At 41.3% G+C, this 25,212-nt stretch overlaps 1 protein-coding gene across 4 annotated transcripts; it reads left to right on the top strand.

Moving 5' to 3' along the window:
* The first annotated feature begins 5,834 nt into the window (after positions 1-5,834).
* CCDC90B (coiled-coil domain containing 90B) lies at positions 5,835-23,505 on the top strand. 4 transcript variants are annotated; one of them, XM_056116067.1, is made up of 9 exons: positions 5,835-5,949; positions 7,628-7,747; positions 8,830-8,933; positions 13,374-13,475; positions 14,444-14,485; positions 14,585-14,656; positions 14,753-14,799; positions 17,576-17,690; positions 23,143-23,505. In XM_056116067.1, the coding sequence occupies exons 1-8, from the start codon at positions 5,847-5,849 to the stop codon at positions 17,640-17,642; spliced, it is 657 nt and encodes a 218-aa protein (XP_055972042.1). In that variant the 5' UTR covers positions 5,835-5,846; the 3' UTR covers positions 17,643-17,690; positions 23,143-23,505. The 4 variants fall into 4 exon arrangements, with proteins under 4 accessions (XP_055972042.1, XP_055972041.1, XP_055972043.1 ...); XM_056116066.1 differs by having other exon boundaries at positions 14,746-14,799; XM_056116068.1 differs by lacking the exons at positions 14,444-14,485; positions 14,585-14,656 and having other exon boundaries at positions 14,746-14,799.
* Positions 23,506-25,212: the final 1,707 nt, after the last annotated feature.

The raw sequence follows: 25,212 nt of genomic DNA, 5'->3' as shown, positions 1-25,212 counted from the left end.
ATTGCACGTAGCACTGCACTGTCCTCCCCGTTGTTCATTGATTTGCTCGAGCGGGCACCAGTAACATCTCCATTGTGAGACAACATGCCAAATTCATTAAACTGAAAGATGTTTGCATCATCCTTCCAAACCAAACTTCCAAGGGCTCCCTGTTTGAATAAAATAAAACTTTCTTAAGTATTACCTCAGCAGCTTTCTTTCCTTTCATCATGGTATTTATTTCAACTACTAGAAACCTGAGGAAAAGACTGTCTCAGAATTTATGGATTATTGTGGTGTCTGACACCATAAATAGTGCCTGGTAATGATTAGTTGAAAGAGTAAATTAATGATATATAAGAAACAGTTTCAAATATAAAGTAACATGGCAAATTAATATTTTCACAGGTCTTTTTAATTTTTTTTTATTTAATCATTTTCCATTCTTTTGTTTAGTTAACAAACTTGGAATCAACAAAATTGCCAATCCCCAAGTAAAACTCAGACCAAAAGAATTTTTCATCCAGTTTTTCAGGTCATAAAAAAGTGATACTAACATAAAGTAACACAAGATTTTATGACAAAAGTCTCCTCTGACTCATGAACTACACAGAATTCTAAAAATCATTTCTGAAATAAAGGCAAAGAATTGTTCTCTGTTCTGTCAACATACTCCCTCTAGTGTCAACAACTCCAAAACAGCTAGGGAGGAAAATGGAATCCACGAGTTCCTATATTTTCTCTCCCAGTGTTTTACCCACCTGCTTTATAAAACACTTTGAGATTCGTTCACAGGATCTGAGAAAAAGGCACTGAGCAATGTGAGTGGTCTAGGTTGCATCCTGTCTCCTTAAGGTCACAAGAGCCACTGTAATGAAGTTTCAGGTCAACTGATACAACCATATTCAACCTCTATCCCCAAACCTCTGGAATCAGAGGAAAGGATATTTGGGAACCTTGAAAGAGTCTTAAAATTTCAAAATGTCTCAGAAATCTTTATCCTCATTGGAGATGAGGTCGAAACCCACCAATCTTTGACTACAGCTATAATTCGATTAGTTCAGTGATAAATTGACATTACCTCTCTCCTACTCACTCACTGTAGATATCTATTTTTTTAAATTAACTACAAAAAGGAATAAGAGGGGGAACAGAGCGATAGTAGAGAGCTTTCCTTGCATGAGACCAACCCACGTCTTTCTCAGCACACCATATGGTACCCCCAGCATCACCAGGAGTGAATTTCTGAGCTCAGAGTCGAGTAAGCTCTGAGCAGAGCCTGGTGTGATCCAAAAACAAAAACAAAAATTTTTTAAAAAGTAAGAGTTTCCATAAATATAAGGGGGGCCGGTTCAACAGTACAGTGGATGGTGCTTGCTTTGCATACACCAACCTGTATTCAGTCACCAACTTTCCATATCGTTCCCCAAGCATCACCAGGTAATTCCTGAATGCAGATCCAGTGTAATCTCTAAGCAACGCAGGTGTGGCCCAAAAAAAAACCACAGAAAACACATGTAAGATAAGTTTAATTTAGGGCTGGAACAATAGTACAGCGGGTAGGGCGTTTGCCTTGCATGCGACCGACCCAAGTTCGATTCCCAGCATCCCATATGGTCCCCCGATCATCGCCAGGAGCAAAGCCAGTATAACCCAAAAAAGCAAAAATAAATAAATAAATGTTTAAAAAAAAAGATAAGTTAAATTTAGGTGCCATATGGGTAATTAAAATGTTCCTTTGCAATGAAAAACTAGTACTCTCTGTCCTGTTTCCCTAATGACCTGATGGCCTCTAAGGTTTGAAGAAATTAGTTTGCATTCTCCTGGCCCAATGATCTCATCAGAGACTGAGACAAAATGACTCATTAGTCATTAGACTACTTTATTAGTGAATATGTAATGTTTTCTGGAAAAACCTAAACTGGTAGTTATTGGTTTTAGGTTCAAAACTTTCAGAATTCTTCATGAACCTACTCTATGAAACCTAATTTTGTTTGTTTGTTTATTTTTGGTCCACAATAAGTGGTATTCAGGAGCTAGTCCTGAGACTGGAATAGTAGTGCCACATAAAATGAATTAATTTAAGGTTAATTTAATCTGATCACTTTAATCTCATCCACCCAAAAAGGTCACTAATCAAGAATAGGTGATGGGATGAATAAGGAGCTAAAAAATAACAACAGATGAAAGGAAGTCTAAGTCATAAAAAGCAAAGCACAGAAGCCAAATCAGGCAGAGCTCTTATACCCAAACAGCAATAAGGTACTGAGCACAGGAGTCTCGCTTCAGCAGGACCAGAAACTAAGAAAAGCCAGAATCAGGAAACTGCTGGGGTACAGAAAGGCCCAGTGACAGCAGCAAGCCCCAGCAAGGAGATAGATGGCAGGGTTCCTCTCAGCTGAAAAAGATTCCAGATTAGGAAAGGTGAAGCTTTGAATGGCGTGGGGCAAGACCAGACCATCAGACACTGGAGGCATCCAGGGTGTGGTAGTCTGCACCAGAGACTAATTCGTGACTCATCTCTAAGGAATTAAACCCAGCTTTTTGAACTATATAATAAAATATAAAAACTTCTTATCCTTTATGTTGGGTTTTGGCCCACACATAGCAGTGCTCAGAGCTTGATACCTGGCTCTATGCTGAGGGATCACTCCTGGCAGTGTTCAGAGCACTGGGTGTTGAACCTGAGTCCATTTGCAAATTAAACACCCTATCTGCTGCACTATCACTCTGGTCCCCAAATTTAAACTCTTACGATCTGGGTTTTGTATCCAAATCTTTCATCAACTACACAAAGAACCCACTAACACAAGAAAAACCCACTTTACATCAGCAGGATCATCTGGGTGGCATGAGGAGCCAATAAGCAAGCACGATCAAGATGACGAGGTCCCTCTGCACCAAGACATCCTGAAAGAGCCCACAGGGGAAGAGCCTGTGAGAAGCCTGGCCAGGATCCGTGAAATCCTGGGAAAGAAACTGGAGAAAGGGAGCTTTGACAAGATTTATGTGGTCCTTGGTCAGCTTCTGGTGCTAAAGAAAGATGACAACCTCTTCTAGGAGTGACCTAAGGACTCCTGTGGAGCCAACGCCAAATAGTTGTTGAACTCCATTCATTACATTCTCACATCTAGACTTTAACCATGTTGGAACTCAAGAATTTCTGAGTATGGGGGCTGGAGGGATAGTACAGCAGGTAGGGCATTTGACTTGCACACAGCCGACCTGGGTTTGATCCCCGGCATCCAATAGGGTCCCCCAAGCACCGCCAAGAGTAATTCCTGAGTGTAGAGCCAGGAGTAACCCCTGAGCATCGCTGGGTGTGACCCAAAAAGAAAAAAAAAGAATAACTGAGTGAAACTTTGTGTAAACTCAAAAAGACAGCAGCAGTAGTCTATCTCTCCTGCCGCCGCATTCGGTAGTCTCATGCTGGTCCCCCCATCCCGGGGAGGTCGATGGCGATGGGCAGGTGAAGGAAGGAATGAGAACCAGGCTGGTTGGTCTTAGTTGCAGTTTATTCCAATCCTCTCTCCATTCACTCTTGTCTCTCCTCTGCCTCCCCTAGCCCACTCTTACAGTCTCATTATATCCCCAAGCATGAGGTGTTGGGGTAACAATTACACATCGGTGTGTTCACAAGCAATAGAGGTAAAGTTCTTTCCCTCAGGGAAAGCCGCTCCTAGGACAGATTCTCCTTATCAGGTCAACCCACCCTAGAACGGAATCCCCTGGGTGTGTTTCTCCTCTTCTTGTCCAACAAACACATAAGCATACATATTATAAATCATTTTGTACGGGTACAGTAAGAAATACCTTAAATTTATAGAATTGCTCTCATAGGGCCATCTCGATTTCAGACTACAGTGCTCAGGCCAGATAGTCTTTCCTATCCCTAGCAGGGTCCTACTCTCATCATTACTTTTGGATCATGACAGCATTTGTCTATGATCAAGCTCTTATAGTTAACGATCATGGCAATTTGGCCTGGTCCATTTCGATGCCAGTGTAGCTCACCGCTTGCCCTGGGTCCATTCAGTCCCTCGTCGGGACCTTGCTGTTGCGGGTGTTAGGAACCAAGGGCAACTGAGGCTTAAGTCGAGAAAGCAGATCCCCAGGAGTGAATAATATCCGAAGCCAATTAAATCCTAAGTTACAAAGCATAGTATTAACGGTATGTTTGCATTTTCCTCATTTCTACCTTCAAATACTCGTGTCTTTTATTGGCATTGCTTTTCATTGTTTCTTTTAGCTCCCTAAGCATCCTCAGTAGCTCCTTTCTAAATTCCTTGTCAGAGAGGTTATCTAGAACTTCATTACGGTTGGGATCTTTTGGCCTAGCCTCTTCAATAAGTAAGCTTGGTGGGCCTCTGCGTTACTTTACCATTGTGACCTGTGAGGTTTAGCCCTTCACGTTCTCTGTTACTATTCTGCTTATGATGCAGTATTAATTGAGGTGGGCTTAGTGAATTATTGGCTAATGTGTTTCTGGAGGTTAAGGTAACCTAGTGAAAGTTCCATCTAAGGGGTAACTTATGGTTCCTATGGGATATGTAAAGGTAAGGTAAAGGTAAAGGCCCTCCCGTTGATCGTCGATTTGCTCAAGCGGGCCCAGTAACGTCTCCATTGGAGACTTTGTTGTTACTGTGTCTGGCATATCGAATACTCTCGGTAGCTTGCCGGGCTCTCCGAGAGGGGCGGAGGAATCGAACTCGGGTCGGCCATGTTGGCCGCTTATAAGGCAAACGCCCTACCCGCTGTGCTATCTATGGGATATGTAGGGGGAGAATAACTGGTGGCCACTAATGCAGCCATGGCTCCAGGAAGGAGCACTGATGCCAGGCAGGTACCTGGGTTAGATGAGCAGAGGGTGCCCAGAACTGTTCAGCTTTGGTTGCGCGTTGTGTGCCTCAATTCCCGTCCCTCGCAGATCAAGGATGAAAACCCGCCACTCTCTGGGGACTCTAGCTAGCCGCGCAGCCCCAGGAAGGAGCCCTGCCCGCGGGTGGGTACCTGGGTGAGATGAGCCAGGTACGGGACATTCTTAACAACTTTTCACTATCAATAGTGCAAACCACAATGCCCAAAAAGAGAGATGGTGGGGGGAGGGAAGAGAGGGAGAGACAGATAGACAGACAGAGAGACAGAGATAAGAGAAGAGCCTACCAAAGAGGGAGGCAAGGGATCCGGGTGGGATAGTGATGGGAGGGAACCTGGGGACATCGGTGACGGGAAATACACACTGGTGGAAGGATGGGTGTTGGAATACTGTATGAATAAAATCCAATCATGAGTGGATTTGTAATGCTCTAGAAAAATAACTTTAAAAAAAGGAAGCCTAGTGGTTGACTGTTCACAGCTTTGGGAAAAGAATCAAGTCACCCACATAACAATCACGTGCCATCTGAGCACTCACTGATCATGTTTAAGTCCATTGAAATCCCATCACTAATTTTTTTTTATAGCACTTTGGTATGTAGAGCAAAACCTTAGATCGAGCTCTTAAGAAGGTTAAGTGTCTACGAACACCTCATCCACCGAGAAACAGTGGTTTTGCCCCAAAGCAAGAAAGCAGCCGCAGCAGCAGCAGCAGCACCAGCCGAGCGGGCGCGACTACATTTCCCAGAAGGCCCTGCGCGGCCCGCCCAGCGCAGCCCGCGCAGGGCCTTCTGGGAAATGTAGTCGCGCCCGCTCCGTCCGCGAAGCGGGTCTTGGCTACCGGGGCAGCCTCGCGAGACCTCGGGCGGGACGCAGCGCCGCCCGCCGCCGGAAACTACACTTCCCAGCATCCCCGGCGGCGGGACTACGTTTCCCAAGAGCCCGCGCGCGCCCCGCCGCCGGCCGCCGAGTCCCGCGGAAAGCCCGGAGGGATGTGGAGGCGCCGGCTCGGGAGGCTGCTGCGGGGCGCAGGGCGTGGGGGGCGCCGGCTCCCCGCCCCCCGCGGGCTCAGCGTCCCCCCGGCCCTGAGCAGAGGTGAGGGGAGGCCCGGCCCGGGCGCTCGGGCTCGGTCCCGCGTCTCCCGGGCGGCCGCGGGGTGGCTTGACTCCGGAGCCAGTTGCAGAGGGCTTGATCGATCGGATCGATTCCCGGATGCGGTTGCCGGAGGCGCGATCGATTGATTCCGCGGGGCCGGTGCAGGCTGGGTTGACGCCGGAGACGGCTCGGACCCGCCCCCCCCCCCCACCCCCGCGGGCCCGTAGCGGCTCCGATCTCCCACGCCCCCACGCCCCTCCCTGGGTGGGTGGGGTTGCCGGATGCGGGCTGGTGTCTTGTTTTCCTCTCTCTGGGGGCCACACCCACCCAGTGGTGCCCGGGGGGCCGAGGGGGGTTGGCCTCGTGCCAGGCAAGGGCCCTCCCAGCTCTGCGCTCCCTGGCCCCGGTGCAAAGGACCTGGACTTTGAAGCGTGCGTCCTGCTGCAAAGTGCATCACCATAGGAAGAGGGAATTCTTATTCCACCCCGTGATCACGTCTCTGGGCGAAGCTTTTGACCTCTAACATTTTTAACGATCTTGATTCAAAAGTTCATGTTTTAGAGCGAGATAGGACAGTGGCTCGATTGGGTGCTTGCCTTGCATGCGGTCTACCCGGCCTGGATCCCTTGGCATCCCATGTGCCTCCCATGTGCCTCCCAGGTGCCTCCCATATGCCCACCAGGAGTGATTCCTGGGTGCAGAGCCGGGAGTTAACCCTGAGCACTACTGGGGGTGGCCCAGACACCACAAACACCAATTTTAAATGCTAAATTTTGGGATGAATTTTGGGCAATCACGTGTATGGGAAAGGAATTACTCCTGCTAGATAGAAACGGGGTTTCATTGGAGGCCTAGGAATGAAGCTGAGCAAAACAGCAACATACTTCCCAAGTGTGAGATCAGATCCAGGGCCACAAAAGTAAACTAGAATAGGGTATTTGAATTTACGGAGAAATGTTGCCAGGCACTTTTCTGTTCACTCCAATACATTTCTTAATTGTAGGCCATTTGCCTTGCACTCGGCGGATCCAGGTTCAATCCTCGAAGTCCCACGTGGTCCCCCAAGCACCACCAGGATTAATTCCTGAGTGCAGAGCCAGGAGTGACCCCTGAGCATGACTGGGTGTGACCCAGAAATCCAAAAAAGAAAAAAAAGTTGTCGTGGGTATCAATAGATACAGAAAACTGAGCACTGAGTTAAGTGAGTCAGACAACCTCTACTCCAGTTGAGACACTGATAGCCAAAGCTTGTGAGATGTATAATTTTTAAAACTCTTAGCAGGATCTTTTTGTTTCTTTCTGGGTCACACCGGGTAATGCACAGGGAGTTCCTCCTGGCACATGCACTCAGAAATTACTCCTGGCGGTGCTCGGGGGATCATATGGGATGCCGGGAATTGAACCCAGGTCAGCAGTGTGCAAGGCAAACGCCCTACCCACTGTGCTAACACTCCAGCCCCAGCAATAACAGAAGGAAGAGATGAAATACTATGTAGCCGACTGTTGGAGACAGAGTTGGGAGCTCAGAGGAGTCAGTTATCTTGAGATGACAGAATTCCTACATAGAAGAGCTGAAACTGCTTTATTAATAATGGAAAAATCGTCTAGAATTTGAAGTGTGAGCTTTCCACTAAATCTCCATCATAGGAAATTTCAAAACATCATTCTTTATTTTCAGATTTCCTAACCACCACAAGCAAAGAAGGATACGACGTGAGACGGGTGGACCTAACTCCTTTAGAACAGAGAAAGTTGACTTTTGATACCCACGCGTTGGTTCAGGACTTGGAAACACATGGTGAGACACACAGGCACTTCTTGAAAAAAAAAACAAATAAACAGCACTCATAATAAATTACCTAGTCAAGCTGAAAGGAGGTAAAGTGATATGTATGATCAGTAGCAGTTTTGTAAACCCAAGTGCCTAGTAGCCGGGCCAGGGAGGGGAAGGAAAAGGAGAAAGAAAAAAGTGCCTCTCAGGCAGGCAGGCGGGAAACGGGGGGCGTTGGTGGAGGGAAGTGGACAGTGATGAAGGGGTTGTTGTTGGAACTCTGTACTCTTGAAATTCAGTCTTGAATCTCTTTGTGATTCATGGTGATTCAATAAAAAAAAAAAAAAACCTTAAATGAATTACCTAGGTATGACTATACAAATACTGTCTATACAATGAAATATTTTGCAGTACGGGGGCTGAGGTGCTTGCCTTGCATTCTACTTACCCCAAATTAAATAATAAAAATGAAAATAAAAATTGTTCCTGGTGTTGCTTGAAAACAACCTAGGTTCAATCCCCAGCATCCCACATGGTCCCCCACAGAGCCCGCCAGGAGTGATCACAAAGCCAGGAGAAAACCCAGGTGTGGGAAGAAAAAAAACCTTATAAAATCTTTTAGAGAGTAATGTATCAAACTGGTCATTGTCATTTGGGAGAAGGCCACAGCTGACAGTGCTCTGGGCTTAGTCCTGGACCTGCTGGCAGATCTTGAAAGATCATCTGAAGTGTGGAAAGTCCAACCCAGGTCTGCCATGTGCAGGGCAAGTGCCCTCCCCTCTACTCTCTCCTGCCATATCAGAACCATGTTTTAATCTGTTGCAAACCATAATGCCCAATAGTAGAGAGTAAAAAGGAAGGTGTCGGCCATAGAGGCAGGGGTTGGGATGGGGTGGGGTTGGCGGGAGGGATACTGGGAATACTGGTGGTGGAAATGTGCACAGGTGGAGGGATGGATATTTGGTCATGTATGACTGAAACTCAATCATGAAGGCTTTGTGTCGCATGGTGATTCAATTAAAATAAATTAAGTGTATAGCAATTTAAATGTTAGGAAAGTCATGATATCTATCCTAATGTACTTTAAAAATGTAAATATCTGTTTCCAGGATTTGACAAAGCACAAGCAGAAACAATTGTGTCAGCATTAACCACTTTATCAAATGTCAGCCTTGATACCATCTATAAAGAGATGGTCACCCAAGCTCAGCAGGTAATGTCTTCATTTTTATCACCTGGGACATTAGCATTGGACAGTTCTTTTCGAAATCTTATATGTCTACTCATCCATCTTCCACACAATATTTGCACCTCTCTTTCTAAAGAGACAATAAATACAAATCCATGATAGTCTCTATGGAAAAAAAAACCACTTCTATAGTAGTTTCAGTCGTCATACTTGTAATAGATTTGACTAATACTGAACAGTATTTTTCTACTTTAGGTTTTTAATGGGTGACTGCTGTTTTATAGATTTCTTTTTAAGTTACAAACTTTAAAGGAGGAAAATAATGAAAAGAGGTTATTTGGGTCATAGTGCAATCACTTAGGAGGTTCAGACAGCACAAGAAATACCTGTAATTACATTTTCAACTCTCCGATTTAAAAGTCTCAGTACTATGATAACTTTAGTGAAGATTTACGTAAATACAGTAAAAACTGCTTTTTAATATGTGGTAGAATTAATATTCAGCTGGTTTTTTTGTTTGTTTTGTGGCCACACCTGGCGATGCTCAGGGGTTATTCCTGGTTGTCTTCTTGAGAATTACTCCTGATGGACTCAGGGACCATATGGGAAGCCGGGATTAAACCCTGGTTGGCCATGCTCAAGGCAAACATCCTACGCACTGTACTATGCTCTGGCCCCTAGAATTAACATTTAAGGCCGTTTTCTCCAGATTAAAACATTGGAGTCAGACTGTTTTAACTCCAGAGGTAATGGTTGACAGGACTTGAATGCTAGCCCATGAGCCAAGTACCATTTACATGCTTAATCATCTAATCTTCAAAATAATTGCAATATGTAGGCACTCTTATTCTTTCCATTTTGCCGGTCCATCCTGAATGCAAATCTTGGTGGCCAGACTCCAGAACTCACATTTTTGCGTCTGTTTTCTGCTGACTGTAATATTTGGTAATTCTTTTTGAAGATGTGTGCATTCCACGCCCATTAAACCTGAGTCATTTTTAGTCATGTCCTCCATTACAGCCTGTTTTTGAAACGTTAAATCAGTTTTGAAATGGTCTTTCTTCCCCATACGTATCAATAGAGGACTGTAATACCAGCAGTGAATTCCAGGTTACAAATCTGACTGAAAACGGTAGTCCCTCTAGTGATTCTGTTCTTTCTCTTGTTTTCTTCCTCTTTTTTTTTTTTAAACCTTTTATTAATGGGCTTGGAAAAGGGAGGAGTTTGCAGTCTGTGTGCTTTCTGTCTTTTGTGGTGCCAGGACTTCCCATGCAAGGCTGGCTATAATCACTGGACTCCAGTCTCAGCTCCTCGTGTGAGAATTCTCATCTGTAGTTGAGAGTTACGTTTTCTTCTGACCTGCCTTAAATAAATTTTTGTTTTGCTTGTTTGTTTTTGGGCCATACCAGAGATGCTCAGGGGCTACTCCTGACTCTGTGCCAGGAATTGCTTCTGGCAGTGCTCAGGGAGCCATATGGGATGCCGGGGATCGAACCCAGGTTGGCCACATGCAAGGCAAACACCCTACCCGCTGTACTATAGCTCCAGACCCTAAATAATTTCTAGACGATGTTAATCCTTAGGAAGATCACACTGGCAGAGGGATTGGTGTTGGAACAATGTGTGCCTGATCAACTGTATTTAAATCAATTAAGAAGAAATCCCTAGCAAAGCAAAACTTTGTAAATATTATGTAGACCCTTCTTTTATATCGAAACACAACAAACATACGTTATTTTAGTTTCAGGTATTTATTTTCTCATCTTTATTATTTCCTTCCTCTGCAAACTTAACTATATTTGCTCTTTTTCTGTGTTTTTTATGTTCAATATTTTTAAAAGTTTGGAGATACTACTCGTCACTTGAAATAGGCCTGTATCACTAGTAACTTTCCCTCTTAGATCTGATTTTGCTTCATCCTATGTTTTTTGATGTATTAAATGCCCTTTTTTTTTGTTTGTTTATCTCAAGGTGCTTTTTAATTTCCTCTTAGATTTCTTTGTTGACTTGAAAGTCACTCAGTAGCTTGTCTTTGTCTTGTAATTGAATTCTGTTTTTGTACTGTTGCATTCTGTGGCCCTTTCAACCTTCTTAAACTTATTGGATCTTCATTGTGGCCTAAAGCATAGTCTCTGTCCTGAACTATGTCAGTATGCACTTAAGAAGATTGTGCGTTTGGAAGGAATATTGTGTTCTGTTTATATTTACTGAGTCTTAAGTGTTCAGTGTCCATTGACGGGCCAGAGTGGTAGTAGAGATGCTAGGGCAGTTGCCTTGCCTGCAGCCGGCCCAGGTTCAATCGTCAGCATTCCATATGTTCCCCCAGAGTGTTCTTTAAGGCCAATATTTTTTTTTCTATCTGGATGATATATCCACAGGTGTAAGTAGAGCATTAAAATTCCCCTTCTATTATGTTGCTGTCAGTTTGTCTCAAGGCCAATTAGATCTGTTTTATATGTGTAGGTGTGGTGGTTAGTTGAAGAAATATTTATAGTTATTATATATTCTTATTGGGTTGATGGTTGAATAAATATTTATAATTATTATATGCTCTTATTTGGGTTGATACCTTTATCTTAATATCCTTGTCTTTACTTAAGACTTTGTTTTAAAATGTTTCATCCATTTTATCATCTCTCTTAATTTCACTTGAGTGAAATAACTTTTTTCATCTCTTCAACTTTCAATCTGGTTGTCTTTACATCTAAAGTAAGGTTCCTTCTAGACATTAATCAAATAAGTCCTATCTTTCTCTCAGTTCAACAGCTGTTTTTTTAATTGAAGAATTTAGAACATTTATATGTAAAATGATTATTAATAAGCTGATGATGTCTATGGCCATTTTATTTATTTATTTGCTTTTTGGGTCACACCTGGCAATGCACAGGGGTACTCCTGGCTCAGCAATCAGGAGTTACTCCTGGCAGTGCTCAGGGGACCATATGGGATGCTAGGAATCGAACCCGGGTTAGCTGTGTGTGCAAGGCAAACGCCTTACCCGTTGTGCTATCTCTCCAGCCTCTATGGCCATTTCTTGATTATTTTTGTTGTTCCTGTTTCTTGCTCTCTTCCCTTGTGCTTTGTTTGATAACTTGATAACTTCTTTAGCACTGTCTTTGGAGTCTTGTTTGGGGGGGGGGGTTTGTTGTTTTTTTGTTTGGGGGCCACACCCAGTGTTCAGGGCCAAGCCAACAGACACTATCCTTGCCTTTGCCCCAGAATGAATTCCAATCATCCCTGCCCCACTACCCTTGGCCCCCAACCCCGCATCTGCTTTGAATGAGTCTTCACATAAGACATACATGTTTCTCGAGCTCCTGATTTTGCACTGCACCCCTGGGTGAGTTTACACTCTTGCCCAGCACAGAGAGTTCGAGCTCTCTGTCCCGCCCTGTCTTTGTCTCTTGTTCACAAGCTCCTTTGATTTTCAAAGGTAGACATGTCCTTCCAGCAAGGCCCTAGGGGGTGCCAGATGTGGCCATGCACACCACACACACTCCTCCCTCTTCAGGGAGGATCTGTATCTGTGAGATTCCTCCACATGTGGGTCGCTGTGTTTGGTGTGGCCTTTCTTTGCAAAACAAAGTCTCTACTTCTGCTCCTTCCTCTTGTGGAGGAACTGTTCCCCTCGTGGACCTTTTTCAGTCAGAATTGTTTTGTTAGATAACAATTGGTCATATATTTGATCTTTCTCTGGGAGGAGAGCCTAGCAATTCCTACATCACCCTCTTAAACCAATTCCGATGGCCACCTCTCCTTTCACATATTCTTTGTAGTGCCTGCCAATAAAAAAATAGATCAACCAGGAACTTAAGATGTTATGCTGTAAGAGATAATTATCTAAGCCATACTTCTACTTACTGTGTTATATTACTTCAATGGCTGGAATTTTCTCATCATAGAAAATGCCTCAAAGTCATGAAAAAAAATCCTTTGTATTAGGTATTGAAAAACATTTTAAAACATTGTTTGTTGAGAATTCTTCAAAGTTAAGCAAGCACAGGCAGGGGTCCTTTGAATAAAAAGATTCAGGTACTTATTTTTCTTCACTGAGAAGTACTTCTTCCTTGAGTCTCATGTTCTTTTAATTTAAATATTTCAGATATATAGGTTTCATTTTTTTTTACATTTTATTATTTAGTCAAGCAGCATTATGGCTTATATCTTAATCAAGTTCATTAAACAATTCCAAATAAAGGAATGGCATCCCATAAGTCCTAACTTATTAAACTATGGGTTGCAACCCCATATGGGGTCATATAACTGAATAGGGATGGGGACTTAAAAAATTGGGCAACAATAACCGGTTTCTGAACACAACACAACCACAAGTCAATTCAAAATTAGCCATGTAATGAATCCAGATAGTTTCTGATGGCACTTGCCTCTTTGACAAAAGGAGGTCAGTCTCAATAGTAGAAATCCCACTATAGGGCACTAAGTTATTTTAATTGTGTTTTCTAGGAAATCACTGTACAACAGCTAATGGCTCATTTGGACTCCATCAGGAAAGACATGGTTATCCTAGAGAAAAGTGAATTTGCAAATCTGAGAGAAGAAAACCAGGTGATAGAGCTTTCAATTTTTTACTAATAACAAAGTAACAAGAATTCACCTAGTTGGTGAACTGTGGTTATTGTTATGTTTTTAGATGAAAGTTACTATATGCTTAGCCATAAAAGTCACACGAGAGAATTTTTAAGCTCTTTATATAAAGTTTTGGTAAGGCCTATAGCATATCGGTTGTAAATAAGGTAACACTTTCTATTTCATTTTTGTACTAATAGTTTTCAACACCTAAGACAAATGGTTTGAATTAAATCAGAATTTTGTTGCTACTAATTATTAGGTTTAAAATTTTATTTTCCAAAGTAGAATACTAAAGCACAAACACATTTGTATTGTTTTGTTCAGAAGTGGGGCTGGAGCGATAGCACCGTGGGTAGGGCGTTTGCCTTGCACGCGGCCAACATGGCCGACCCGGGTTCGATTCCTCCGCCCCTCTCAGAGTGCCCGGCAAGCTACCAAGAGTATCTTGCCCGCATGGCAAAGCCTGGCAAGCGCCCTGTGACGTATTCGATATGCCAGACACAGAAACAACAAATCTCACAATAGAGATGTTACTGGGGCCGCGGGAGAAAATCGATGAACAACGGGAGGACAGTGACAGTGTTCAGAAGTATTATTTTCTGGAAAAGTTAAAATATTACTTCTTTATTGCATTTTGAGTGTGGGGGTTGCACTTGTGCTATGCCAGTGGTGCTCAGGGGCTTCTTCCTGTTCAGTGCTTAAAGTGCTCCAGCTCTGAGCTTGAAGGACCAGAGGCAGTGCCAGTGATTGTACGATGGTCAGTCAGATGCAAAGCAAGTGCTTTAACCCTGTGCTGCACAACCTGTCTTGCCCTGCATTTATTTTTAATCAAATTCTATATTAGAAATATAGATTGTCTAATATTTCCGAATCCTAACCTGATATTTTCGTAGTATGGGGTTTTTATTTTAATGCTAATTTCATATAACCTCTCTTATGCCCAGAAAATGAAAATTGAATTAGAGCAAGTTAAGCAACAACTGATAGTAAGTGAAACTTTCTTCCCCCACTTCAAAATATTTTAGTAGTTTTAGAGAAAAATACTCATTATAAGATATTTTTAAAAATCATTTGTTTTCTTTAAGAATGAAACCAGTCGAATCAGAGCAGATAATAAACTGGACATCAACTTAGAAAGGAGCAGAGTGACTGATATGGTAGTGTGCTTTTAAATATACTTTCCTGATTACTGATTTTTTAATCACATTTAGCTTTCAGTTAACCTCCTGATGCATCATTTCTTTAGTTTACAGATCAAGAAAAGAAACTTATGGAAGCAACCACAGAATTCACCAATAAAGTAAGCTAGTATGTAAAAATCTTTCATACAACTGCTTTTCCTTTTGTGTGCGCTTTTATGTACTATTTTTATAATTTTGGGCTTTAAAAGGAGAGCCCTTGAAAATCCATGGTTGTATCATAGCTCTACAATCAGCCAAAATACTCGGAAAACTTGCCACCAGCTGGATGGTAGTACCTGAACAAGAATCAAGTTTTTCAGGTGGCATACAATTTTAAAACTAAGTTGTACTTACAGGTATTTTTTAAAAGACAAGGACCCACAATTAGTATTTAAATAGATCCAATTAAAGAATTTTCCAGTTAAAGAATTATCTTGGAGGGGCTGGAGTGATAGCACAGCTGGTAGGGCGTTTGCCTTGCACGCGGCCAACCCGGGTTCGATTTCCAGCATCCCATATGGTCCCCTGAGCACCGCCAGGGGTGATTCCTGAGTGCAGAGCCGGGAGTAACCCCTGTACATCGCTGGGTGTGACCCAAAATGCAAAAAAAAAAAAAAATAAAAGAATTATCTTGGAGATAGACAAAGATTAAGGCAGCCAACCCTGGTTTGATCCCCAGCACTGCAATAGTCTTCCACGCACCTCCATTAAGTGATCCCAGAGCACAGAGCCAGGAGTTAGCTCTGAGCACTGTTGGGTGTGGCACAACCCTACCCTACCCCCATTTTCTTTTTTGAAATTGTATTTATCAAGTGTCTATTATAGAACAGATACTTTCATTTCTGTTTATCATCATATCATCTTGTGTAACGTGGGCAGTATTTCCTTCCTATCAATTTGGAAAATGAGGCCACATAATTTGGAAACCTGGCAGAGTTAATCAGTGACAAAGCCAGGATATAAACCTACATCCTAAACCCCACACTTAACTTCTGTTTGCCTCCTCAGTAATCCTAAATTGTATCCATTTATTTTTCTGACTTGAGTAAAACCCGGCTTTCCCACTCAGCTTAGTGCTTTTCTTAAGGGTTTTAATAGAAGTTCTCTTTATTGCATATAGAGCCAATGCCTCCAATAACCTGATTCCATTTATTTCATTCCATCTAATTTGTCATTATTGAGGAAAGAAATAAGCCTGATCAGTAGTGAATAAAATAACGATAACCTGTTTTTGTCATGTATTCTTTCTTTCACTTACACTCAGTTTCCAAGAACCTATCAAAGATTTTAAGTTAGGGTTTACTGGAACTGGATATGGCAGTTTGTCCTTCCAGGCCTCCTGTTCTCTTGGCCAGATAATGGGGATAAGCAAGAAAATTGACACGTCTCGAACTGACTTTCTGCCTCTGAGTACCATCATCTTTGTTCTTTTACCCCCAGACCACTACTCGCATATCATTTGTGTTACCCAGTGGGAATTTCTGCCATTTCCTTTAATAAGTTCAAGGAAATGGTTGGATTTTTCTTTTGCAGAAAAAAGAAATCTGTTTTGTTCTTTTGGTTTTGGGGCCAGACCTCACTCTGCTCAGTGTTTAGTCCTGGTAGTGCTTAGGGACCGTCTGCAGTTCCAGGACTTGAACTAGGGTCAGCCACATGCAAGGCAAGTATCATAATTAGCCCCTGTACTACTTCTCCAGTCCCCCGGAAATATTTTTTGCAGTTTATCTATGCTGTCTTAGGACTTTATGGTAGTTCTGAGAGTAGAATTTTGTGTATGATTTATCCTTTCAGACAATTAGGGGTCAAATGCCTTACTCTGAAGCTTTTAGTACAAATTGCCCAGAGGTGTTAATGCTAAGAAATGACTCCAAAATCACTGATGGAGATCGTGTGTGAAATGATTAAGTGCTCTCTCTCCTAATCTCTACTGCTCTATGTGACTCATATTCATCCAGAATTGCTGTGTCGTTGCTGGCCCTGTTCCACTTCCTGGAAGATGCCATCTGGCATATCCTCATAATATCTTGTGTAGGTGCTTATCCCTTCTGCACCCTTGAGCACTAAGTGGAGAGAAAAGGCCTCTTGAGGGCAGTTGAGCAGTTGTGGTGGAAAGAGACAGGATTCAGTCACAGCCACACAAGTCCTGTTCTTCATGGGCACCAGTGGGTTGGAGCATGTGACATGGAGGATGAACACAGAAATAGTCTGTGCAGTTCATTCTGAAGAAAACACGTACCTGAAGGATGACCTTTATTTGATAGAGAGGGAGTGCTCAGACTGGTGGGTGGGAGACCGTGGGGGTGGGGCAGGATTGATGCAAGGAAGTGGACCCTGGTGAAGCAGGGTTGAAATATTCTGTACCTGAAACTCCACCATAAATAACTTTGCAGCTTCACACTGACTAAATAAAAAAATTTTTTATAAAGAGGAAGTACTAAATTATCTTTTATTTACATTTTTAACATAGACTTAAATATTTTAGTATTAAACTTCAAATATAAATTTTTTATTTAAAAGAAATTTCTAATTAAGTGAAAACTAAAAAAATAATTCTCCAAATAACAAAATAGAAGGTATAAATTTTTGTCAGTTTGTATTAATGTTTGTTTGTAATATTCCTTTGTAATTTTTGTAAGTTTCAAATGCATTGCTAGTACTTAGATAAGTCAAGGTGATTATAAACTATCACACATATAACACAGTCTAGTCTGTTGTGACCACCATGCAGTCCAGCCTCTACTGAACTGTCATGTCATTTTCTTTTTATCACTGTGCTTTGCTGCTAGACTAATTAAAATTTGTGGAAAGCATCATTAGCTCAGAAATGAGCAAATAATACATAGTTTTGTAGTAATATGTAGGGATAATGGTTGTCTTATTTATTTTTATTTGTAGGATACCAAAACCAGAAGTATTATTTCAGAGACGGGTAATAAAATTGATACTGAAATTGCTTCTTTAAAAACACTGATGGAATCCAACAAGCTTGAGACAATCCGTTACCTTGCAGGTAAGGGGGTTTGCTGCCGCTAGGGTCATTTGGTATTCAGACCTATTAGGTCCCACCTCCCAAAGTCACTAGCTGGCACAGAAGCAAAAAAAGAGAGAACCTGTTACTCTAGTTTTCCTTTATAGCTTAGTCTCCTACAGTGCTTCAAGAATTTAAGTTGAACAAAAGGCAGTACTATTTCATGGATACTTCAATTTCCTATTAGCAAGAAGTATATGGGTTTCAAATAATGTAAAATGTTAGGAAATATAAAATGATGTATAAATAATAAAATATTTTGTAGTCTCTTTCATTTTAAACATTGCATATTTCAATATAATAACTAGATCTAGTATAAATCTGTCATTTAGGTTTACAGTAGTGCATAGAGACTACAATTTTTTAAGTCAAAGGTTAATGATAGTTTTCTTCTGTAATAGCAATTTGTAAGATTTTATTTTGAAACATCACAGGTTTATACATAAAAATTTTTAGGCATATAGCATTATAATTTGACATCATATGTAACTGCATCATGATCACCACAAAAGTCTGCTTTCTTAATATTGAGTATCTTTTTTTGTTTGAGATCATTACCCAGTTTACTCAGGGTATGAGGAAGGCTTACTCAAGCTTTTTCAGGACTTCCTAACTCTGTGCTCAGGGGTGACTCCTGGTGGTGCCAGGGATAAAACCACATTAGCAGCTTGCAAGCCAAACACGTTACCCACTACATATCTCTCCAACCTATTGACTATCTTTAACTTACCCTCTGATAACCACCAGTCTATTCTCTACATAGGCATGCATTACATAGAGACAGTAATACATTCTGAGAAATGCATTGCTACTACTTACACAAGTCGAGGTAGTTATGAATGTAGTACAGCCTATTGGGACCATCGTGGTATACTGCAGTTCAGCCTGTACTGAATCATCAAGTCATATATATATATGAGTTCACTTGGAATTCTTATTTACGTATTTTGTTTTGGAGGGAGCCACACCCAGCACATCTCGGGGATCACTCCTGGCAGGGCTTAGGGAACCATTTTTGGTGCCAGGGACTGACCCCTGGTCAGCCTCCTGCACGGCGGGGCCCCATCTGCTGTACTGTCTTTCCACTCCACGAGTTTGTTTTTGACTTGTTCTTGTTTGTGGTTTGGTTTCTTTACATTCCACAAAATAAAAATCATATTGGCGAGTATCTCGCCCACACGGCAAAGCCTGGCAAGCTACCAGTGACGTATTCGATATGCCAGACACAGTAACAGCAAGTCTCACAATGGAGACGTTACTGGGCTCATTCCTGCAAATTGATGCACAATAGGAGGACAGGGCTACAGTGCAGTTTTTCTCCTAACTTGCTTCACTAGCACAATACCCTCAAAATTCATGTCATCACAAATAGGAAGGTATTTTTATTGCTTGAGTAGTATTCCATTGTGTGTGTTTAAGTAAATTTTAGCACAGCGGGTAGGGCGTTTGCCTTGCACGTGGCCAACCCGGGTTCGATTCCTCTGTCCCTCTTGGGGAGTCCAGCAAGCTACCGAGAGTATCCTGCCCGCAGGGCAGAGCCTGGCAAGCTCCCTGTGGTGTATTTAATATGCCAAAAATAGTAACAACAAGTTCTCACAATGGAGAGGTTACTGGTGCCCACTCAAGCAAAATCAATGAACAACAGGAGGACAGTGCTACAGTCCTACAGTTATTTCTTGCTTTTTTTTTTTTTTACAATTGCCATTTACCAGTTAGGAGTTGATAACTCATTTGTTATTTAAATTTCTCTGATAAGTATGATAAATACCTTTTTTAATATGTCACCTATGGGTATATCTTTGACAAACAATCTAATCGGAGCCTCTTCAATACACTTTGGATGTTCACCCTTTGTTACTCCTAATGTGTGCGTCTTCTCCCATTCAGTCACTTGCCTTTCAACCACACTGCTAAAGAGCTTAGCACCTATGCTTTCTTCCAGGAGCTTTATCATTGCAAGTTGTACATCCAGGTCTTTAAATTCATTTTGAGATGGTTTTTGTATTTTGCATAACACAGTGGTCTTGCTTCGTTCTTACTCATATAGGAGTCTCATTTTCCCAGTACCATTAGTTGAAGAAACTATCTCTCACCCATTGTATAGTCTTTCCTCCTGCTTATAAATTAATCGACCATATATGTTTGGGGTTCTTTCTGGCTCTCTGTTATGTTGGAGGTTTTTTCCCTATTTGCCAGTACCATTACTATGGCTTTAGAAGATAACTGAAAATAATTTTCGGTCTTTTTATTTTGTTCTGGGCCGTATCCTGCAATGTTTAGGGTTACTCCTGATTCTGCACTCAGGAATTGCTCCTGGAGATGCTTGGAGGACCCTGTAGGATGCCGGGAATCAAACCTAGGTTGTCCACATGCAAAGCAGGTGTGCTCCAGCTGTACTATCTCTCCAGCCCCAAGGGAGTATTCTTTTTTTTTTTTTGGTATTGTTTTGGCTTTTTTAGTTTCATGCAAATTTTACTCTTCTATTTCTATGAAAAATTGAAATTTTGATGCATTGTTTTGAATCTATAAGTTGTTTTGCACAGGATGGAATATTTGACAGCATGGATCTTAAATCTTTGACTATTATTCACCAGGAACATCTTCAAGTCTTGAACTTTTCTTTGAAATTGTAGCGAGGGATAGTACAGTGGGTAGAGCACTTGCCTTGCACTTGGCCAGCTTCCATTCCCAGCATTCCATATGGCCCCTGAGCACTTCCAGAAGTGATTCCTTTTTTTTTTCCCCTTAAGATTTTGGGGTCACACCCAGCAATGCCCAGGGGTTATTCCTAGCTCTGTGCCGAGGAATTATGGCAAACTCAGGGGATTATATGTGATGTCCTGGTTGGCAGCCTGCAGGCAGACGCCTTACTCAGTGTGGCTCCGGCCCCCAGGAGGGATTCCTGAGTGCGGGGCTAGGAGTGACCCCCGAGCATCGCCGGGTATAGTCCTAAAACAAACAAAAAGAGTCATCTCTTTGCCATTTAGTCTGTTCATATTTCCCATTATCCTGATTCAGACTTATACAGTCTGGTTTATATTCATACAGTCTTTGACAATTGCACGTTACTAGAAATGTATGCCTTTCTTCTGAGTGGCAGAGTTTGTTGGTACACAAGATATATTTATATTTGAACCTTCCTTTCTCCCTGGAATCTAATTTAAAGATTGTTAATTTTGTCTTTTCAGAGAACCAGCTCTTTCATTGACCTTTCCTTTGAGGGGAAGAGGGGGTGCACACCACTCGTGCTCAGGGACATTATTGGCTCTGTGCTCAGGGATCACTCTTGGTGGGGCTTGGGGTACCATTTGTGATGCTGGAAGTGGAAACCCAGGTTTGCTGTAAGGCGGAATCTCTACCCACTGTACTATCTTTTCAGCTCCTTTTCGGTCTTTCATCTGTTTCTGCTTTGATCTGTATATTTTTCTTTCTTGTATTAGTTTTGGATTTTTTTCATTTTTGGACTTTTTTTCTCCCCTTTTTCCTATAGATGTAAAAATAGATTGTTTTTCTGCAGTTTTCAGATATCTGGAGAAATGTCTAAATTTATGAACTCTTCCCTATTTACGTTACTTTTCTCTTTCCTGTAGTTTTTATGTCACATTTAACTATATTTTTATTTCTCCTTTTATTTATCTTAATGGTAGTACTAGAGGTCAATCAGGGTTTTCACCTTTCCTTTGTCATTTCTATTTTCAACTTAAAACCATTTTTTTTTTCATGTTAGCACTTTACTTTTGCTTCCTGGAAAACTTCTCTCTCCTTCCATTCTAAATAATACCCAAATTGGATAGTGTCGTATTGGTTCATTTTATTTTTAATGTATTGATTAAATCATGCCACTTTATTCTGGCCCATCTCTTCTGCTAAAATCTGTTGAGTCTCAGGAACTTAACTTTGTATAATAGTGTGGTATTCTTTTGCTGCTTTTAATATTCTCTCTAACTTTTGACATTTATTTTTAGATCATTTTCCTTCTTTTGATATACCATTAGCCTACAGCACTTAATAACTTTCAGGACTTTAGCTTTAAAGCTTGATACATGTCTTTGTGACTGTTCTCACAGTGATTCAATAAATAAAAAATAAAAAAACTGAAACACTGTAAATTACAAAGTTACAAAAATTAAAAAAAATACTTGATACATGTATCACACTGCACCCAGCACTAAAGTTCTTGCACCATTCTCCAGCACCAAAATGACTCCCTGGGTTGCCAGAGAGACACTCTAGGAGGTAGAGAACAGGCCTTGCTTGTGGCAAACCCGTTTGTTCCCCCCACCATTATGTCGTCCTCTGAGCATCAAGAGGGGTCACTTCTGAGCATAGCAACTGCAGGCCACCAGGTGTGACCCAGCTTTCCACCAGAAAAAATAAAAACTCTTTTCAAGGGACCAGAGAGATAGCTCAGTGGGCTGGAGCACCTGCCGTATACGCAGGAGCCCTGGGTTTGGTCCCTAGCACCAGTAGGCGCGAACACCAGGATGGCAAGAGCTCCCGAGAACTGCCAGGTGAGCTTCGCCCGCCTGCTCTTGGCGTCCGCCTCCCTTTCCTCTCATAACTAGGATTTGTTAAGAGTCTGAGAGTTGAAACTGTTCATTTGCTTTGTTTTATATGTGCCCCTTATGAGTAAAATTACCCAAATTTTATTTCACTTAACATAACCACCGCAGATTTTACCCCTAATGTGGGGCTGGAGTGATACGTAGTGGCTAGGGCACCTGCCTTGCATGTAGGCAACCCCGGTTTGATCTCCCACACTTCATAGGGTCCTTGAATTCCGCCAGAATGGATCCCTAAGCACAAAGACAGGAGGAAGCCCTGAGTACTGCCAGGCATGGCCAAAAAACCCAAAATGAATAAATAAATAAAATTACCCATAGTGGTGAATGGTGTTCCACTTATTATAGTAATTAACACCTTAATGATTCTCTATTTTTGCAACATCTGTTACAAATTTGCTTTCATTTTGTTTTTACTAATTTTGTTTTCAGTGATACAAATTTAACTTTCCAAAGACCCAGTTTATAGTTTGACCTTTTATATTTTCTATTTCATTTATTTCAACACTAGTTATATTTTAATTCTGCTGAATTTGATCTTCTTTGCTTCTTTTGGTTTGACTTCTAGTTCCTTTTAATATAAGGTTGAATTGCTTTTAAATTTTTCTCTGTTCTATAGATTAGTGCATTACTATAGCTTTTGCTGCGTTTGATATGTCCTATAGATTTTGATAGATATACAGTGGGTATATCTGCATCTGACTTGCAGGCAGGCAACCCAGGTTTGATCTCCCACCGTTCATATGGTCCTTGAACCCCTCCAGAGTTTGTTTTTCATTAGTCTCTAATATTGTTTCTCTCCTGTGGCTCCTTACTTTGTCTCTTCAAAATAATGATGCATGACCTGTAAAATGTTTTTTTTCTTTTCTCAGCCTCGGTGTTTACTTGCCTGGCAATAGCATTGGGATTTTATAGAATCTGGAAATAACAGAGAGTCACGGCATTGTACTCCTTTGTGCTACTGTTTACCAGAAGACTTTTCCTGGAAAGATTTTTTTCTTGAATATAGAAAGTTGCAACAGATTTAATACACGTTTATACAGAGTACACGTGGACTAGAAAAGAAGTGTTTCATACTGGATGAATTACTTTATCTTATTTTGTATGTATCTATTTTATTATATTGAAAAGTTGACATTCCAAACCTGATTAACATGCAATAGGACTTTTGTTTTTAACCTTTTGATAGTGCTTGTAAACAATCAGAAATAGAAATGGTACAGAATTGTTTTATACCTGCTGCAAATTTGAAAACTGTTCCCAAATCTACTTGTTATTGTATTCAACTTCCCTGATAGCTGCTGACCAATACACTTTTCATATAAAATAAAATAACATTTTTAAAAAAGCTGTTAATTTTTTTTAAATGACATCTCATGAAATTGAACGTTTTAATGAAATATTTTTTTAGGCTTTTTGGGTCACACCTGGCGATATACAGGGGTTACTTCTGGCTTTGCACTAAGGAATTACTCCTGGCAGTGTTCAGGGAACCATACAGGATGCTGAGGATTGCACCCGGGTTGGCCTCATACAAGACAAACGCCCTATTCACTGTACTATCACTCCAGCCCCTAATAAAAGTTTTAATGACTTGTGCCCTCAAGCAAGTAGATGGCACTTATTATGGGTTCTGAAAACTATTAGTGTATAATCCCTACACTAAAAAAATAAATATGAAGTTTCATCCCCACGTGCTCATATAGGGGAGGATTTTATTGGGTACCCTATGGGTTTTTTTCTCATAAAAAAAGTATATTGAGAAACTCTACTGTGTCCAGTAAAAGGATATGTATAGTTTCAAGGATAGTGGATAATGCCATTTTTATCTAAGACCTTCAGTTTTATCCAGTGAAAAAAAGCCAGGGCCAGGACCTGGAGAGAGAGTACAGCAGATAATTTGCATTGCTTGAGGCCTACTCAGGTTCTATACTTGCTGCCTATGGTCCCCAATCCTCACCAGAAGTCATCCTTGAATGCAGAGCCAGGGGTAAGCCCTGAGCCCTGCAGGAAGAATTTCCAAAGATTTTACACTGCCTTAGCAAAAGCTTTTAAAGTTTCATAATCATATTGAAAATAACACTTATTACAAATACTACTTTTATTTTGTTACAGATAACTGCTATTGTTTAGTTGGCAATCAAGAATATTCCGTAAGGTCCTGTGAGACTCAAGGCTTTCCAACTAAGATCTGTATTTTCTTCTAAGATCTGTATTGTTGTTTTCAAAACAAAACCTCTGTATTTTAACTTTATCTGTAAGATTGATTCATTTTTACCCTTTTTTGAGGGTGGGGCAGGTTTGAGTGCTCAGAGGTTTCTCTTTCCATTTCTTACATTTTATAAAAATTCTTGGCATGAATTTTTATTGAGTCAATGAGTACTGTATAAATTCGGTTATAATAAACTAATGCATTTCTTTGCTCGAGAAATAAGAAAAAAATGCATTTGGGGACCTGAGGGATAGTATAGGGGTTAAGGCACTTGCATTGAATGCAGCCAACTTCACACCACTGGGAGTGATTCCCTGAGCAGAAAGCTGAATGTGCCCCCAAAACAAACAAAAAGAATGCCCATTCTATGCCAAAGAGCAGCCTGATCTCCATATGTTCAGAGGTAAGCATGATTTCATTCTCTTGGAATTGATGATCCTAGGAGAGAAGATTTGTTACAAATTATAATATGTGAGTGTTGAGGGGGAAATGCTTTCCCTCCTTGTAAAGGAAGCTCCAGTGGCATATTCTTAGTCTCATCACTCTTCATCCCTTATAAGTAAAGTGAAAGAAGTAACAGGGTTTCGATTGGACAGCAACTTATTCCCTGCGCCTGTTTAAGGCCAGCATAGCTATACAGAGCATTCATTCAGTTCTCTGTGACCAGGTTCAGCCTGTGCAGAGTTGACTGCCAAAGTTCAGGGATTCTTGGGGGCAGGATTAATTGGTC

This window comes from Sorex fumeus, unplaced genomic scaffold (genome assembly GCF_029834395.1).
Source record: "Sorex fumeus unplaced genomic scaffold, SorFum_2.1 ptg000030l, whole genome shotgun sequence".
Taxonomy (NCBI): Eukaryota; Metazoa; Chordata; class Mammalia; order Eulipotyphla; family Soricidae; genus Sorex; species Sorex fumeus.
The sequence above is the reverse complement of the archived record's forward strand: the minus strand, read 5'-3'. Positions and strand labels throughout refer to the sequence as shown.

Bases quoted from the DNA above. Each gene is read 5' to 3' on its own strand.
- CCDC90B (XM_056116066.1), top strand. From the start codon at position 5,847: ATGTGGAGGCGCCGGCTCGGGAGGCTGCTGCGGGGCGCAGGGCGTGGG. The intron at 8,934-13,373 runs GTAATGTCTTCA...TGTGTTTTCTAG, and splicing joins TGGTCACCCAAGCTCAGCAG to GAAATCACTGTACAACAGCT. The intron at 14,800-17,575 runs GTAAGCTAGTAT...TTTTATTTGTAG, and splicing joins CCACAGAATTCACCAATAAA to GATACCAAAACCAGAAGTAT.